General features: G+C 35.8%; 1 protein-coding gene across 1 annotated transcript; it reads left to right on the top strand.

The window, feature by feature from the left end:
* Positions 1-7,848: 7,848 nt before the first annotated feature.
* On the top strand, positions 7,849-11,913 carry LOC139510977 (uncharacterized). The gene has a single exon (XM_071297538.1). It carries the CDS (start codon positions 7,849-7,851, stop codon positions 11,911-11,913), a length of 4,065 nt encoding a protein of 1,354 aa, XP_071153639.1.
* Positions 11,914-16,193: the final 4,280 nt, after the last annotated feature.

Below are 16,193 nucleotides of genomic sequence, written 5' to 3'. Positions count from 1 at the left end.
ATGAAACTTAATAGGAATAGTAACTGGCATGTGCAGAGTTGCATTTTGAAGTTAGAATTTCCAAAATAGCCGCCGTAACCATGGAAACAGCAAAATTGTCCAACTTAATGAAATTTAGCAAAAATGATAACTTGCAGGTGTAGATGCACTCTTTGACTTTGGAATTTTCAAAATGGCTGCCGCTAGCCTGGCAATGGGGGGACGAGGGTGCCATCCGTTAATTATTGCAGTTAGAATTTTGAAAATGGCCGCCGTTACCATGGAAACAGCAAAAATATCCAAAATTTCAAAATGCTTCAAACTTAATGAAACTTTGCAATAAATGTTACTAGACATCTGTAGATGCACTCTTTAACTTTAGAATTTTCAAAATGGCTGCCGCTCACCTGGCAAAGAGGGAAGGTGCCATCCGTTAATTATTGCAATTACAAATCTATTGTTCCAAACTTAATGAAACTTCACAGTAACGATGAGCAACATTTGTTGATGTGGAATTTTGCGTTGGAATTTCCAAAATGGCTGCCGTTACCATGGAAACAGCATAAATTTCCAAAATTTTTACAATGCTCCAAAATGGATGAAACTTTACAAGAATGTTACCAGACATCTGTAGATACGCTCTTTGACTTTTTAATTTTCAAAATGGCTGCTGCTCACCTGTCAATGGGGGAAGGGTGCCATCAGCTTTTGCCATGGAAACAACACCAAAATTTTCAAAAATATCAAAATGCTCCAAACTTCATGTTACCAAACATCTGTAGATACGCTCTTTGACTTTTGAATCTTCAAAATGGCTGCTGCTCACCTGTCAATGGGGGAGGGTGCCATCAGTGATTGCCATGGAAACAACATCTAATATTGCAAAAATATCAAAATGCTCCAAACTTCTAGAACTTTCTCAGTAACGATGAGCAACATTGGAAGATGTGAAATTTGGAGTTAAAATTTCCACCCACTATATAGTATATACGAAACTTCACAGTACAAATGAGCAACATTTGAAGATGTGCAATATAGGGTTAAAACTTTCCAATCTTTCCAAAATGGTTGCGGCTACGATGGAAACAATGCAAAAAGGTCAAAAATTTCAGAATGCTTCAAATTTAATGAAACATCATAATATTATTGACTGTCATGTGTGGAAGCGGCAATGGGAATCATGGAACGGTTTAAGATGACGACTGTTTCCATGGAAACAACAAAAAAATTGTAAAATTATGAAAAATTCACTGTAATGGTCACTTGCAGCAGTGGGAGAATATCTAAAACTTTCGAAATCTAGTTTTATAGTCATCTTATGCTAAGTTCTGGTAAGACTGGTTCAAAATTAAATTATATCAATAGCGGACTTGTCTCCAAGTTACCTTTTTGGCAGACATTACAACTTTCCAAGGACCAAATCAGTTTTTCAAGTTAACTCGATTCTAGTCCTAGGACTGGCCAGAGCAGTCATTATTCCTGTCAAAGGTTAACTTGACCAATTCAAATGACTGATTATCAAGTTAACTTGCTGTACAGGTTAAGACTGCATCAATCTGTAGATTAGATGTTTGAGTGCTGAAATTTTCAAATACATCGAGTTGAAAGCGTGCCACGCTGTGTAGAGGATATAAAAGTACTCAGCCACTTCCAATAAGAAGTTGTTTTACCAATAGAAAGTATTTTACATTTGATGCTGCATACTGTATCCAATATATTTAATGCTGACTACGCAGATCTTAATAATACACAGATATTTATTTGATCAAAAGTGTAATATTACATTCATGTCTTGTCTTGACAGTATACTACACTGTGAAGGATGTATAAGTGCCTGGTGTATATAGTACATTCTATGCCTCTTGTTTAAGAGAGTACAATGCTGTGTAGGATGTGTAAGAGCGCAGCCAAGTCAGATTACAAGTTGCTTTGATGGACAGTAATACGCTTGCCAATGAAAGCTTACCACACTGTGAGCAAGATGTATAAGTACACAGCCACATCAAATCAGAAGTTCCTCATGTCGTTAATCCAACAGACAGTACTACGAGTGCATTGTGAATATAGTACATTTGATGCCTCTTCTTTTCGAGAGAACTATTTTGTTTGCAATGTATAAGTACACAGTCACGTTAGATTAGAACTAAATCTAATCTTCTGTTAGTGGACAGTATTTTCCTAACCTGACCTCTTGTTTTCGAGAGAACTATTCTGTTTGAAATGTATAAGAATACAGCCACGTTAGATTACAACTTACTCTGATCTTCTGTTAATGGACAGTATTTTCCTTACCTGGTAATTGTCGTTACAACGCTGTGAAAGATGTATAAGAGCGCAGCCAAGTTAGATACAAGGTGCTTTGATGGACAGTAATACGCTTGCCAAGTCGTATGACCTATTCCCCACAATGAAAGCTTACCACACTGTGAGCAGGATGTATAAGTACACAGTCACATCAAATCAGAAGTTTCTCATATCTTGTATCCAGGAGACAGTTATACGAGTGCCTTCTGAATATAGTACATTTAATTCCTGTTGTTTTAGAGTGCCTCTTGTTTTAGGGAGATCTATTCTGTGTGAAATGTATAAGTACACAAAACATTTGATGCCTCTTGTCTTAGAGAGAAGTATTCTGTGTGAAATGTATAAGTACACAGCCACCTCAGATTAGAACTTACTTTGATCTTCTTTTAATCGACAGTATTTTCCTAACCTGGACTCTTTTTTTCGAGAGAACTAGTCTGTTTAAAATGTATAAGTACACAGCCACGTTAGATTACAACTTAATCTGATCTTCTGTTAATGGACAGTATTTTCCTTACCTGGTAATTGTCGTTACAACGCTGTGTAGGATGTATAAGAGCGCAGCCAAGTTAGATACAAGGTGCTTTGATGGACAGTAATACGATCTGAGTGCCTTGAGAATATAGTACATTTAATGCCTGTTGTTTTAGAGAGTACCTAACTATCTGAAATGTATAAGTATAAACTCACGTCAGATTTGAACTAAATCTGATCTTCTGTTAATGGACAGTATTACCCTTACCTGACAAATGTCGCCACCTCAAATCAGAAGTTCCTCATATCTTTTATCCAGGAGACAGTAACACGAGTGCCTTTTGAACAGAGTACATTTGATGCCTCTTGTTTTAGAGAGAAGTATTCTGTGTGAAATGTATAAGTACACAGCCACCTCAGATTAGAACTTACTTTGATCTTCTTTTAATCGACAGTATTTTCCTAACCTGGACTCTTGTTTTCGAGAGAACTAGTTTGTTTAAAATGTATAAGTATACAGCCACGTTAGATTACAACTTAATCTGATCTTCTGTAAATGGACAGTATTTTCCTTACCTGGTAATTGTCGTTACAACGCTGTGTAGGATGTATAAGAGCGCAGCCAAGTTAGATACAAGGTGCTTTGATGGACAGTAATACGATTGCCAAGTCGTATGACCTATTCCTCACAATGAAAGCTTACCACATTGTGAGCAGGATGTATAAGTACACAGCCACCTCAATTCAGTAGTTCCTCATATCTTTTATTCAGGAGACAGTTATACGAGTGCCTTCTGAACAGAGTACATTTGATGCCTCTTGTTTTAGGGAGATCTATTCTGTGTGAAATGTATAAGTACACAGCCACATCAGATTAGAACGTAATTTGATCTTCTTTCAATCGACAGTATTATCCTTACCTGGCAAATGTCGTTAGTGTGCTGTGTCGGATGTATTAGGACACAGCCAATGCAGATTACAAGTTGCAATGTATACTGCCTGCGAGATCTTGAAGAACACAGCAACGTCCAATGTAAGATAGTATTATTCTTTTTTAAATAGCAAGTATATAACATACGTAATGCCCCTTGATGAGTGTGCAACACTGTGTAAGTTATGTTAAGTACACAGCCACCTCAAATCAGAAGTTCCTCGTGTCTCTTTTCAACAGACTGTAATAAGTACACAGCCACGTTAGATTACAACTTAATCTGATCTTCTGTTAATGGACAGTATTTTCCTTACCTGGTAATTGTCGTTACAACGCTGTGTAGGATGTATAAGAGCAGTCACCTCAAATCAGAAGTTCCTCATATCTTTTATCCAGGAGACAATTATACGAGTGCCTTCTGAATATAGTACATTTGATGCCTCTTGTTTTAGGGAGAAATATTCGGTGTGAAATGTAACCACCTCAAATCAGAAGTTCCTCATGTCTCTTTTCAACAGACTGTAATCTGAGTGCCTTGAGAATATAGTACATTTAATGCCTGTTGTTTTAGAGAGTACCTAACTATCTGAAATGTATAAGTATAAACTCACGTCAGATTTGAACTAAATCTGATCTTCTGTTAATGGACAGTATTACCCTTACCTGACAAATGTCGCCACCTCAAATCAGAAGTTCCTCATATCTTTTATCCAGGAGACAGTAATACGAGTGCCTTTTGAACAGAGTACATTTGAGGCCTCTTGTGTTAGAGAGAAGTATTCTGTGTGAAATGTATAAGTACACAGCCACCTCAGATTAGAACTTACTTTGATCTTCTTTTAATCGACAGTATTTTCCTTACCTGGTAATTGTCGTTACAACGCTGTGTAGGATGTATAAGAGCGCAGCCAAGTTAGATACAAGGTGCTTTGATGGACAGTAATACGCTTGCCAAGTCGTATGACCTATTCCTCACAATGAAAGCTTACCATACTGTGAGCAGGATGTATAAGTACACAGCCACCTCAAATCAGTAGTTCCTCATATCTTTTATTCAGGAGACAGTTATACGAGTGCCTTCTGAATATAGTACATTTGAGGCCTCTTGTTTTAGGGAGAACTATTCTGTGTGAAATGTATAAGTACACAGCCACGTTAGATTAGAACTTTATCTAATCTTCTGTTAAAAGACAGTATTACGCTTACCTAGCAGATGTTGTTTCACATATTGCTCATGATGAGAGCCTATTCCACTGTATGCATGATGTCCAATCAGAGATTCCTCTTATCTTTTTGTTTTCAACACACAGTAATTCGCTCACCATTTGCATATTTTTTCGGTTTGTGTTTATTCTTGATAGCACGCCCAGCCACGTCTAACCAAAAGTTCCTTTTATATTTTTCAGAAAGAAAGTATATAATATTTGATGCCTCTTATTCAGAGTGTTCCAAACTGTGCATGCAGTCATTACCGTCTCCTAGGAGACGATATTAACAATTGAACGATGGACAGTCAGGGCGTGAACGCTTCTTACTACCTGATTGGAAGATATTACGAGACGTGAATAATCAAAGTTTATTGATTGGTTAGGACAATGCAAACCTAGTAAATGTCCTTCAATCCCGTAGAGTATCTGATTTGTCCTCTTTATGTTAGCAATTAGATTTTGCCTGGTAATTAATCACGCATATTCCTGATATTGGTACACAGATAACTTTTATCTATAAAATATATAATATAATATATATAAGCCGAATTTTCTGGAGTTTCGTAAACAACAACATTAAACGATATATTCTATTCATCAAATGTGACCTCACATGTGTCGTAAAATTTGTTGATTGATGCACGTGGATATTCTAGTAAATGAACTAATCTACAAAGCGAGAGCACTTTCCATTTTCATCAGACAAGACATGTAAGAGACGACTAGCCCTTTTTGAAAGGCTAATACTTGCGTCACATTATAAATCAACAGAGCTGTCAATTTGAAGAAAATCTTGAATATCATACAATTTATATGCCTTTTATCAAAAATTTACCGCCATTCTAATCTACGTTTTTGACAAAGTTACAGCCATTTTATACAAAACCATTGAACAGGTTAGCCGCGTTATTAATCAACGAGATATATCAATTGAGCTAAAATAGTTAATGCAAATGTGAATATTGATTTCTATGATTAAAATATTTTATCATGGAGACAAGTGAACATCACGATGACAATTTTAAATTGCAAAATGCTGTTTCATGTCTTTTGAATGAAACACGATACCATTGCTCTGTCATTCGTGATTTCAATCTTCCAACAGATTATCTGATGGCTGATACCAAATTAACTGTTAAAAAGAAAATGCCGCCCTAGCTCTAGTTCTAGATTTAAAAGAGATAAAGACAAAGAGCGTAAAAGGAAGCAAAGAGCAATTAAAAAACAAGAAGCATTGCAAGATGATCAGAAGAAAACATCAGCTACAAGATATCAAAATTTATATAAAACTAGTACTACGTACAGAGAAAAGAAGTTGGCATATAGCAGAGACAAATACACCATTGATGTACCGTATAAAACTGCTAAGAAGCTAGCTTTTAAGAAAAAATATAAATTAGATACCCAATTTAAAGAATCACGAAAAGATTTTCTAAAGAATGAATACAAATCAAACATCCGCTTTAAACAGGCACGAAAGGATTATATTAAGAACAAGTACAAGTCAAACAAGCGATTTCAACAAGCACAGAAAGATTACAGTACTAAGAAATACAGATTGAACAATCAGTTCAAATTAGCTGTTAAAAAAGCCAGTGCTGAAAGGTATGCTAGTGACATAGACTTTAAACGTAAAGTTAAAGCATTAAGCATTCTCAAATATAGACAAAATGTTTTAGTCAGAGAGAAGTGCAAGAAAAGGCAGCTTGAACTATACAGACGAGAATTACAGTATAGACAAAAGAAAATTTCACTAGTACAAGCGAGACGTTTAAACACTGGAAATGATATAGCTGCATGGTTTAGAAAGCAAGTACGGGATGGTCCAATATACATTTGCTCTGTGTGTATCAAGTTGAAGTTTAAGAAGCAAGTTGTTAAATTAGACACTGAAAAATATTTAAAGAAAGGCAAACGAAGTGCAGCATTGGCTGATCGGTGTATCACGTTTGAATTCAAATTGTCTTGTACAGCTGATTGTCCACTCAAATGTGAAACCATAAACCACAAACTATGGATATGTTACACTTGCCATCGTCATCTCCTTAAGAGTGAAGTTCCATCAGATGCAAAAGCTAATGGCTTACAGCTAACGCCTATTCCAGAAGAATTGAAATCTCTGAATTTATTGGAAAAACAGTTAATTTCTCAACGAATACCGTTTATGAAACTTGTGCAACTGCCAAAAGGGAATCAGAAAGGTATTATTGGCCCATGTGTTTCAATACCAACAGACATTCAAAAGACGGTAAATATACTTCCACGTTCTGATGACGAAGCACAGCTTGTCCGGTGTAAACTTAAAAGAAAGCAATCATATGTGGGTTATAGTCAGTATGCATTTATCAGTACCAAAAAGATATTAAAAGCTCTGGAATATTTGAAAGAATGCAACCCATTTTACAAGGACACATCGGTTAATCAGACATGGCAGAATAGATTTTCTCCCGATTTTGGCGAGTTTGAAGAGTTGACAACGGCCGATGAAGATAATGAATGTAATCCTGAAAATTTTAAAAGACCAGACATCAAAATGCAACAAAGCGAAGGGGATCCACAAGCTGATGAAGATCAAAATGTAAAAGACAGAGGCTTTCCATCAGACACGTGTCTACAGCCTGTAGACATAGGACAGGAGATTTTGGACCAACATTTCGATGACATGTTTTGTGTTGCGCCAGGTGAAGGTAGTACGCCAGTTAGCATGATGCAAGAAGAAGGCAATGAAGCGATGTCTTTTCCAGCACAGTTTCCAAAAGGATCTTTTGGATCATATGATAGCAAAAGACAGGTTCACCTCACAAGATTAAGGTACTTTCATGCTCGACTCCTTAGTGGAGATAAGAGATTTTCCAGTGATTCGGCATACTTTTTTATGCACAATACCTTTCAGAACTGGAACAAGTAATCTCCAAAGTGTCCATAGCGCTTCGGAAGAGTACTGTGAAAGATATGACCGGTAATGCAATAACAGCAAGCAGTTTAACCGATAGAAATCAGCTTAAAAGTCTGTTAAGTACAGATCAAGGGTATAAGTTTTTAACTCCAATTCGAGGAACCCCACCATATTGGCAGAGTGCATTGAAGGATCTATTGGCTACTGTTCGTCAACTTGGGATTCCTACTTGGTTTGCAACATTTTCTGCTGCCGATATGAGATGGACAGAAGTCTTACAATTACTTATAGAGCAACAGGAAAGTGAGCAGAAGTTGGAAGATCTTGACTGGACTGGTAAATCAGAAGTATTGAGGAACAATCCCGTAATGAATGCCGTCATGTTTGACCACAGGTTTCATACCTTCCTGAAAGATATCATAATTAAACGTAAAATAATTGGAAATGTAAAAGACCATTTCCATAGGATTGAATTCCAACAACGCGGCTCTCCTCATGCCCACTGTCTCTTCTGGATTGAGGATGCTCCAGTGATTGATACGGATGATGACAAGACAGTGTGTGATTTTGTAGATAAATATGTCAGTTGTCAAATACCAGATAAAACAGTTGATCCAGAGCTCAATTCAATAGTAACCAGTGTTCAGCAGCACAGTAAAAACCACTCAAAGTCTTGTCAAAAAAAGGGAACCACCTGTAGGTTTAATTTTCCTCGCCCCCCTTCAGAAAAAACTTTTATCTCTAGACGTCAAAGCCTATCAGATCCATCCATAAAAAAGTCTCCGCAACAAATGAAGGATTATGCCCAATCCGTTTTACACAAACTTTGGACTGTTTTACATGATGAGCATTCGGAAAATATAACAACTCAAAATTTGTTTGATGCTGCTGGAATCACGCAAACAGACTTTGAGGATGCTTCAAATATTTTAACCAAGAGGAACAGTGTCACTTTGGTACGTACCCCATCTGACTTATTGATAAACCAGTACAATCCCGATCTCCTACGTTGTTGGAATGCTAACATGGATATACAATTCATCACAGATGTTTATGCATGTGTAGTATATATTATTTCGTATATTTCTAAAGCAGAGAGAGAGATGGGAGTAGTTTTGCAAAATGCAAGCAAAGAGGCAGCTGACGGCAATTGTGATGCACAGCAGGCAATGAAAAAGATCGGCGGAGCTTACTTTAGACAACGTGAAGTCAGTGCACAGGAAGCTGTTTATAGAGTGTGTGGTCTTCATCTAAAAGAATCTTCAAGGAAGGTACAGTTTGTTCCTGTTGGTGACAATCCAATAAAAATGAGTCTTCCATTACATGTTATTCAAAAGAAAGCTAACCAACTTGACAACAACGATATTTGGATGCCGTCTTTGTATGAAAGGTATAAAGCAAGACCAGCTGAAATTGTGTTTGAAAATGTCTGTTATGTGACATTTTGTTCTGAATACTATGTTTTATCTGCATCCCAAATACCTAAAAATCCTGAAAAATCGCAAGTTTATGAGTTGCAAAATGGTTTAGGTTCCATCAAAAAACGTGCCAGGACTGATTCGGCAGTTATTAAGTATCCAAGATTTTCATCTGAAAAAAGCCCTGAATTATATTTTCAGTCTAATCTTCAGCTATTTCTACCTCACAGAACAGAAGATCAATTAAAACCACTGCAGTTTTACACATATAAAGAAATGTATTCAAATGGAGCGGTATTAATACCACCAGAAACAGAACTGAAAAATGTTAAATCCATTGTTGATGCGAACAGACAACTGTTTGAAAAAAACGCTGAAGAATTGGAGGAAGCAGAAGAGATGTTACTAGCTGATGAACCACTGGAAGATGCATGGGCTCTGATTGCTCCTGAGGCAGAGGCAGAACGATTAGAGGGACAACAGGACAGAAAACAGATAGATGAAGAAGACCGTGTTGAAATTCCTGAATTAGACATTACAACTAAAAAAAGTCAACAAGGCAATGGTATTGAAATAAGGCAAACCGTATGTCCTGCTCCACAAATAAAAACTTTCATGCAACAACTTAATAGAGAACAAAAAGATGTGTTTTACAGAATAAGGCAATGGTGTATAGACAAGGTTAATGGCAAAAACCCTGAACCATTCAGAGTCTTTATCAATGGAGGTGCGGGAACAGGAAAGAGTCACTTAATTAAATGCATGTTTTATGAAATGACTAAAATTTTATCCACTATTTCCGCCAATCCTGACGATATTGTTGTTCTTTTAACTGCACCGACAGCAACTGCTGCCTTTAATATTGGAGGTACTACACTCCATCAAGCTTTTTCACTGCCACAATCACTACCATTTCCGTATATCTACCTGCGAGATGATTCAGTTAACAAACTTCGATCAAAGCTGCAAAATCTCAGCATTTTGATAATTGATGAAATCTCTATGGTTGGTCAGCGATCCCTCTTGTATATAAATGAGAGATTGAGACAGATCAAACAGAGCGGAAATGCACCTTTTGGCAATATATGTGTAATTGCAGTGGGAGATTTTTTCCAGTTGCCACCGGTTAAACAAAAATGTCTTTATGATATAAGACCGGAAAGCTCTTTTCCACTTTGGAGTTCTAACTTTTCCTTAGTAGAGCTTAAAGAGGTCATGCGTCAGAAAGACGATTTGGTTTTTGCCCATTTATTAAACCGCTTGCGAGTGAAAAGAAAAGATGAGCACATATCGCTACGAGACGAAGCCCTCTTAAAATCGTGTGAAAATCATACTATTCCCCCTGAAACGCTTCACATTTTTGGAACTAATAAAGAGGTTGATTTACACAACAACCAACTTATCGAATCAGTTTGTAAAATCACTCAAACTATATGTGCACAAGATTACGATAAACATCCTCAGACAGGAAGATTAGCACAGAAAGAGCAACCATATGATACATCACATGATTATCTACCAGCACATTTAATTGTAGGACCGAAAGCAAGGGTAATGCTCATCAGAAATGTGGACGTGGCATGCGGTTTAGTAAATGGAGCAATTGGAACTATAACTGAAGTTTTACCACCAAAACGGGGATTGTCTATGCCCCAAGGAGTGATGGTACTTTTCGACAATGACAGAATTTGCCAAGATAAAACATCACTCAGACCTAAACATCAGCCTATATTGATTAGCAAGTTTGAGGAAAATCTGCCCAAAAAAGCTGTCAGATTTCAGTTTCCACTCCGATTGGCATGGGGCTGTACCATTCATAAAGTACAGGGTTTAACTACTGATGCAGCTGTTGTGTCTCTCAAGAACATATTTGCTCCAGGTATGTCCTATGTTGCTCTTAGCCGTGTGACATCAATGGCAGGACTAACCATTAAAGATTTTGATGAAAAAAACATCTACTGTAATGAGCAGATCTGTAAGGCACTCAAACAAATGCCTCTATATTTGACAGTTAAAGACAAACCCATACAGCAAAATAATATGGTTATAATCCTTCACAACATACAAGGGTTAATCCCCCATATTAATGACATCAGATCCAATTCAGACATTTTATCTGCAAACGTTCTTTGTTTGACAGAAACATGGCTGGAAAAGAAAACTCAACCATGTTTGAAAGGTTTTAACTTTTTACATAAGGACAGGTTTTCATCATATCCATCACAGAAAAATGTTTTCAAACAATTGAAACGCAAAACACACGGTAGTGTAGGAATTTACATTGGAAACGATCAGCAGTGCTGTCCGATTACACTTGAATCAGTGAACATAGAGTGTATAGCGATATTCATCAAGGAGATTAATACCAATTTAGTCCTTATTTATAGAACGGAAACCTACACTTCATCTGTGTTTGTAGAGGAATTACACGAATTGCTTTTTTCTCTACCACAGGAAAATGAAAATACTTCAACAATAGTTTTAGGGGATTTTAATCAGGATATTCTGAAGAAAAATTCCTCTATAGAACAGTTTATGGCAAAACAAGGGTTTGCACAAATAGTTACCAATCCAACAACAGATGGAAACACACTTATTGACCATGTCTACCTCCATGGCAATTTACAGATTTCTGTAGAAGTTATTCAGACTTACTATAGTTACCATAACATGGTGTCATTGAATATCAAATTGCCCATGTAAATCAACGCCAAAAATCGGCAGGTTTCTATTGGTTGTTTGCAATATAGTACTAAAGCCCATTTAGTAATTTGTTTGTTTAGAACAGTGGATGCAAGAACAGTGAATACATTGTTCCCCCACCATCTAGAGGTTTAAAGTGTAAATGATTTATTTTTTCCTTACATATATGTTTTAACATTTGCTTGTCGAAACCAATATTCGTACTCACCTTTGATGTAAATAATGTTTTTAATTTCTTTTGTATATAGTTTACCATGTTTTAACGGCTGCTAAAACAAGTTAATACATTTGTTCGCTTCACTAAATACACGTTCGTCATGAATAAGATCATTTCGTTTATATTTCCTAATGTCTTGACCATGTTGTATACGAAACTAATACATTCGTACTTACCTTTGATTTGATTGCTCTTTGTCCTTTCTTTTGGATAGGTTTTACCATGTTTCAACGACTGCTTTAACAAACGAATGAATTGTTCTCTCTACCTAAGCAAGGTATAAAATGTAAATAGCATTTTTGTAACCTATTTTCTATCGTGATTACTGCGTTCTGAGTCCGATCCATATCTTTGTACTCACCTTTTTGTAAATAATATTTTTGATTGCCTTTGTATATACTTTACCATGTTTTATAGCTGCTTGAACAAAGAAATACATTGTTCCCTTCACCAAATCTTGATTCGTAATAAAAACGATTATTTCCTTTTTATTTCTCCATTTTTTACCATGTTCTGTACGAAACCAATATATTCGTACTCGCCATTCATGAAACAATGTTTTTTTCCTTTTTCTTTGTCCCTTGCTTAATATGCTCAAACGATTGCATGATCCAGAGAGTACATACTTCTCTGAAACAATTTGGGTTCGTTATGTAAATGATGATTACGTTTTTAACCGGATTTTTGTGACAAAAATGTCGGTTATTGATTTGGGGATGTACGGCGGGCGGGCGGGCGGGCGGTCGGGCAGTCGGGCGGGCGGGCGGGCGGGCGGGCGGCAATCAAATGTTGTCCGTGCATTAACTCATGAACCGTTCAACCAAAGCTTTTAAAATTTTATTATGTTATTACTGACAACTATTCGAAGGTCAAGTTCAATAATGGCGATTTTGACTTTTACCGTTCAGGAGTTATGGTTCTTGAAAGATTGAAAAATGGAGTTGTCTGTGCATTTACGCATGAACTGTTCTACCAAAGCTTCCCAAATTTTAATATGTTGTTACTTATGAAAGAATGGAGGTCAAGTTCAATAATGACGAATTTGACTTTTACCGTTCAGGAGTTATGGTTCTTGAAAGATTGAAAAATGGAGTTTCCAGTCGTGTCCGTGCATTTATGCATGAACTGTTCTACCAAAGCTTCCGAAATTTTAATATGCTGTTACTGATGACAAAATGGAGGTCAAGTTCAATAATGACGATTTTGACTTTTACCGTTCAGGAGTTATGGTTCTTGAAAGATTGAAAAATGGTGTTTCCTGTCGTGTCCGTGCATTTTCTCATGAACCATTCAACCAAAGCTTTTGAAATTTTAATATGTTGTTACGGATGACAAAATAGAGGTCAAGTTCAATAATGACGATTTTGACTTTTACCGTTCAGGAGTTATGGTTCTTGAAAGATCGTAAAATGGCGTTTCCATTCAGGTTGTTGCATTTACTCATGAACCATTCAATCTAAGCTTTTCAAATTTTAATATGTTGATACTGATGACAAAATGGAGGTCAAATTTGATATTGACGATTTTCACTTTCACCATTCATCAGTAATGGTTCTTGTGATATTGCCAGGACACAAATAAATGTTAATAAATCCGGTTTGCTGTCGTTGTGACAGCCTCTTGTTATTTCCTAATGTCTTGACCACGTTTTGTACGAAATCTATATATTCGTACTCACCTCTGATGTAAATAATATTGTGATTGCCTTTGTATGTATTCTACCATGTTTAAACGGCTGATAAACACGTTAGTAAATTGTTCCCTTCACCTTATCAAGGTTAAGGCCGTAAATAATGATTGTCTATTATGATTGTCTATTAATTGTCAAATGTTTTATTATGTTGAGTACGAAACCAATATATTCATACTCATCTTTGATGAAGATGATGTTGGTTTTTTTTTCTTTGTCCCTCGTTTAATATGCTCAAACGGATGCATGAACCAGAGAGTACATACTACTCTGAAACAATTTGGGTTCGTTATGTAAATGATGATTTCGTTTTTATTTCCTAATGTCTTGACCACGTTTTGTACGAAATCTATATATTCGTACTCACCTCTGATGTAAATAATATTGTGATTGCCTTTGTATGTATTCTACCATGTTTAAACGGCTGATAAACACGTTAGTAAATTGTTCCCTTCACCTTATCGAGGTTAAGGCTGTAAATAATGATTGTCTATTAATTGTCGAATGTTTTATTATGTTGAGTACGAAACCAATATATTCGTACTCATCTTTGATGAAGATGATGTTGGTTTTTTTTCTTTTTCTTTGTCCCTTGTTTAATATGCTCAAACAGATGCATGAACCAGAGAGTACATACTTCTCTGAAACAATTTGGGTTCGTTATGTAACTGATGATTTCAATTTTATTTCCGAATGTCTTGACCACGTTTTGTACGAAATCTATATATTTGTACTCACCTCTGATGCAAATTTTTTTTTATTGCCTTTGTATATATTCTACCATGTTTAAACGGCTAATAAACACGTTAGTAAAGTGTTCCCTTCACCTTGTCGAGGTTAAGGATGTAAATAATGAGTGTCTTTTAATTTTGTGATGTTTTATTATGTTGAGTACGAAACCAATATATTCGTACTCATCTTTGAAGAAGATAATATTGTTTTTTTTCCTTTTTCTTTGTCCCTTGTTCAATATCATCAAATGGATGCATGAACCAGAGAGTACATACTTCTCTGAAACAATTTGAGTTCGTTATGTAACTGATGATTTCGTTTTTATTTCCTAATGTCTTGGCCACGTTTTGTACGAAATCTATATATTCGTACTCACCTCTGATGTAAATAATATTTTAATTGTCTTTGTATATGTTCTATCATGTTTAAACGGCTGATAAACACGTTAGTAAATTGTTCCCTTCACCTTATCGAGGTAAAGGCTGTAAATAACGATTGTCTATTAATTTTCTAATGTTTAACTATTTTGAGTACGAAACCAATATATTCGTACTCATCTTTGAAGAAGATAATATTGGTTTTTTTTTGTCCCTTGTTTAATTAATATGCTCAAACGGATGCATGAACCAGAGAGTACATACTTCTCTGAAACAATTTGAGTTCGTTATGTAAATGATGATTTCGTTTTTATTTCCTAATGTCTTGACCCCTTTTTGTACGAAATCGATATATTCGTCCTCATCTCTGATGTAAATAATATTTTGATTGCCTTTTTATATATTCTACCATGTTTAAACGGCTGATAAACACGTTTGTAAATTTTTCCCTTCACCTTATCTGGGTTAAGGCTGTGAATAATGATTGTCTATTAATTTTCTAATGTTTTATTATGTTGAGTACGAAACCAATATATTCGAACTCATCTTTGATGAAGATAATGTTGATTTTTTTCCCTTTTATTTGTCCCTTGTTTAATATGCTCAAACGAATGCATGAATTTGAGTTCGTTATGTAACTGATGATTTCGTTTTTATTTCCTAATGTCTTGACCACGTTTTGTACGAAATCTATATATTCGTACTCACCTCTGATGTAAATAATATTTTAATTGCCTTTGTATATGTTCTACCATGTTTAAACGGCTTATAAACACGTTAGTAAATTGTTCCTCTGAAACAATTTGGGTTCGTTATGTAAATGATGATTTCGTTTTTATTTCCTAATGTCTTGACCCCTTTTTGTACGAAATCGATATATTCGTACTCACCTCTGATGTAAATAATATTTTGATTGCCTTTGTATGTATTCTACCATGTTTAAACGGCTGATAAACACGTTAGTAAATTGTTCCCTTCACCTTATCGAGGTTAAGGCTGTGAATAATGATTGTCTATTAATTATCAAATGTTTTATCATGTTAAGTACGAAATTTATATATTCGTACTCACCTTTGTAGTTTGATGTACATAATGTTTTAATTCCCTTTGTATATACTTTACCATGTTTTAACGGCTGCTAAAACAAGTTAATACATTTGTTCGCTTCACTAAATACAAGTTCGTAATGAAGAAGATCATTTCGTTTTTATTAAAGGCAGTGCTTTAAGGCCTGACTTTCAAGTCATGAGGTTCATCTTTTCAT

Source organism: Mytilus edulis, chromosome 2, assembly GCF_963676685.1.
Source record: "Mytilus edulis chromosome 2, xbMytEdul2.2, whole genome shotgun sequence".
Lineage (NCBI taxonomy): Eukaryota > Metazoa > Mollusca > Bivalvia > Mytilida > Mytilidae > Mytilus > Mytilus edulis.
The sequence above is the reverse complement of the archived record's forward strand: the minus strand, read 5'-3'. Positions and strand labels throughout refer to the sequence as shown.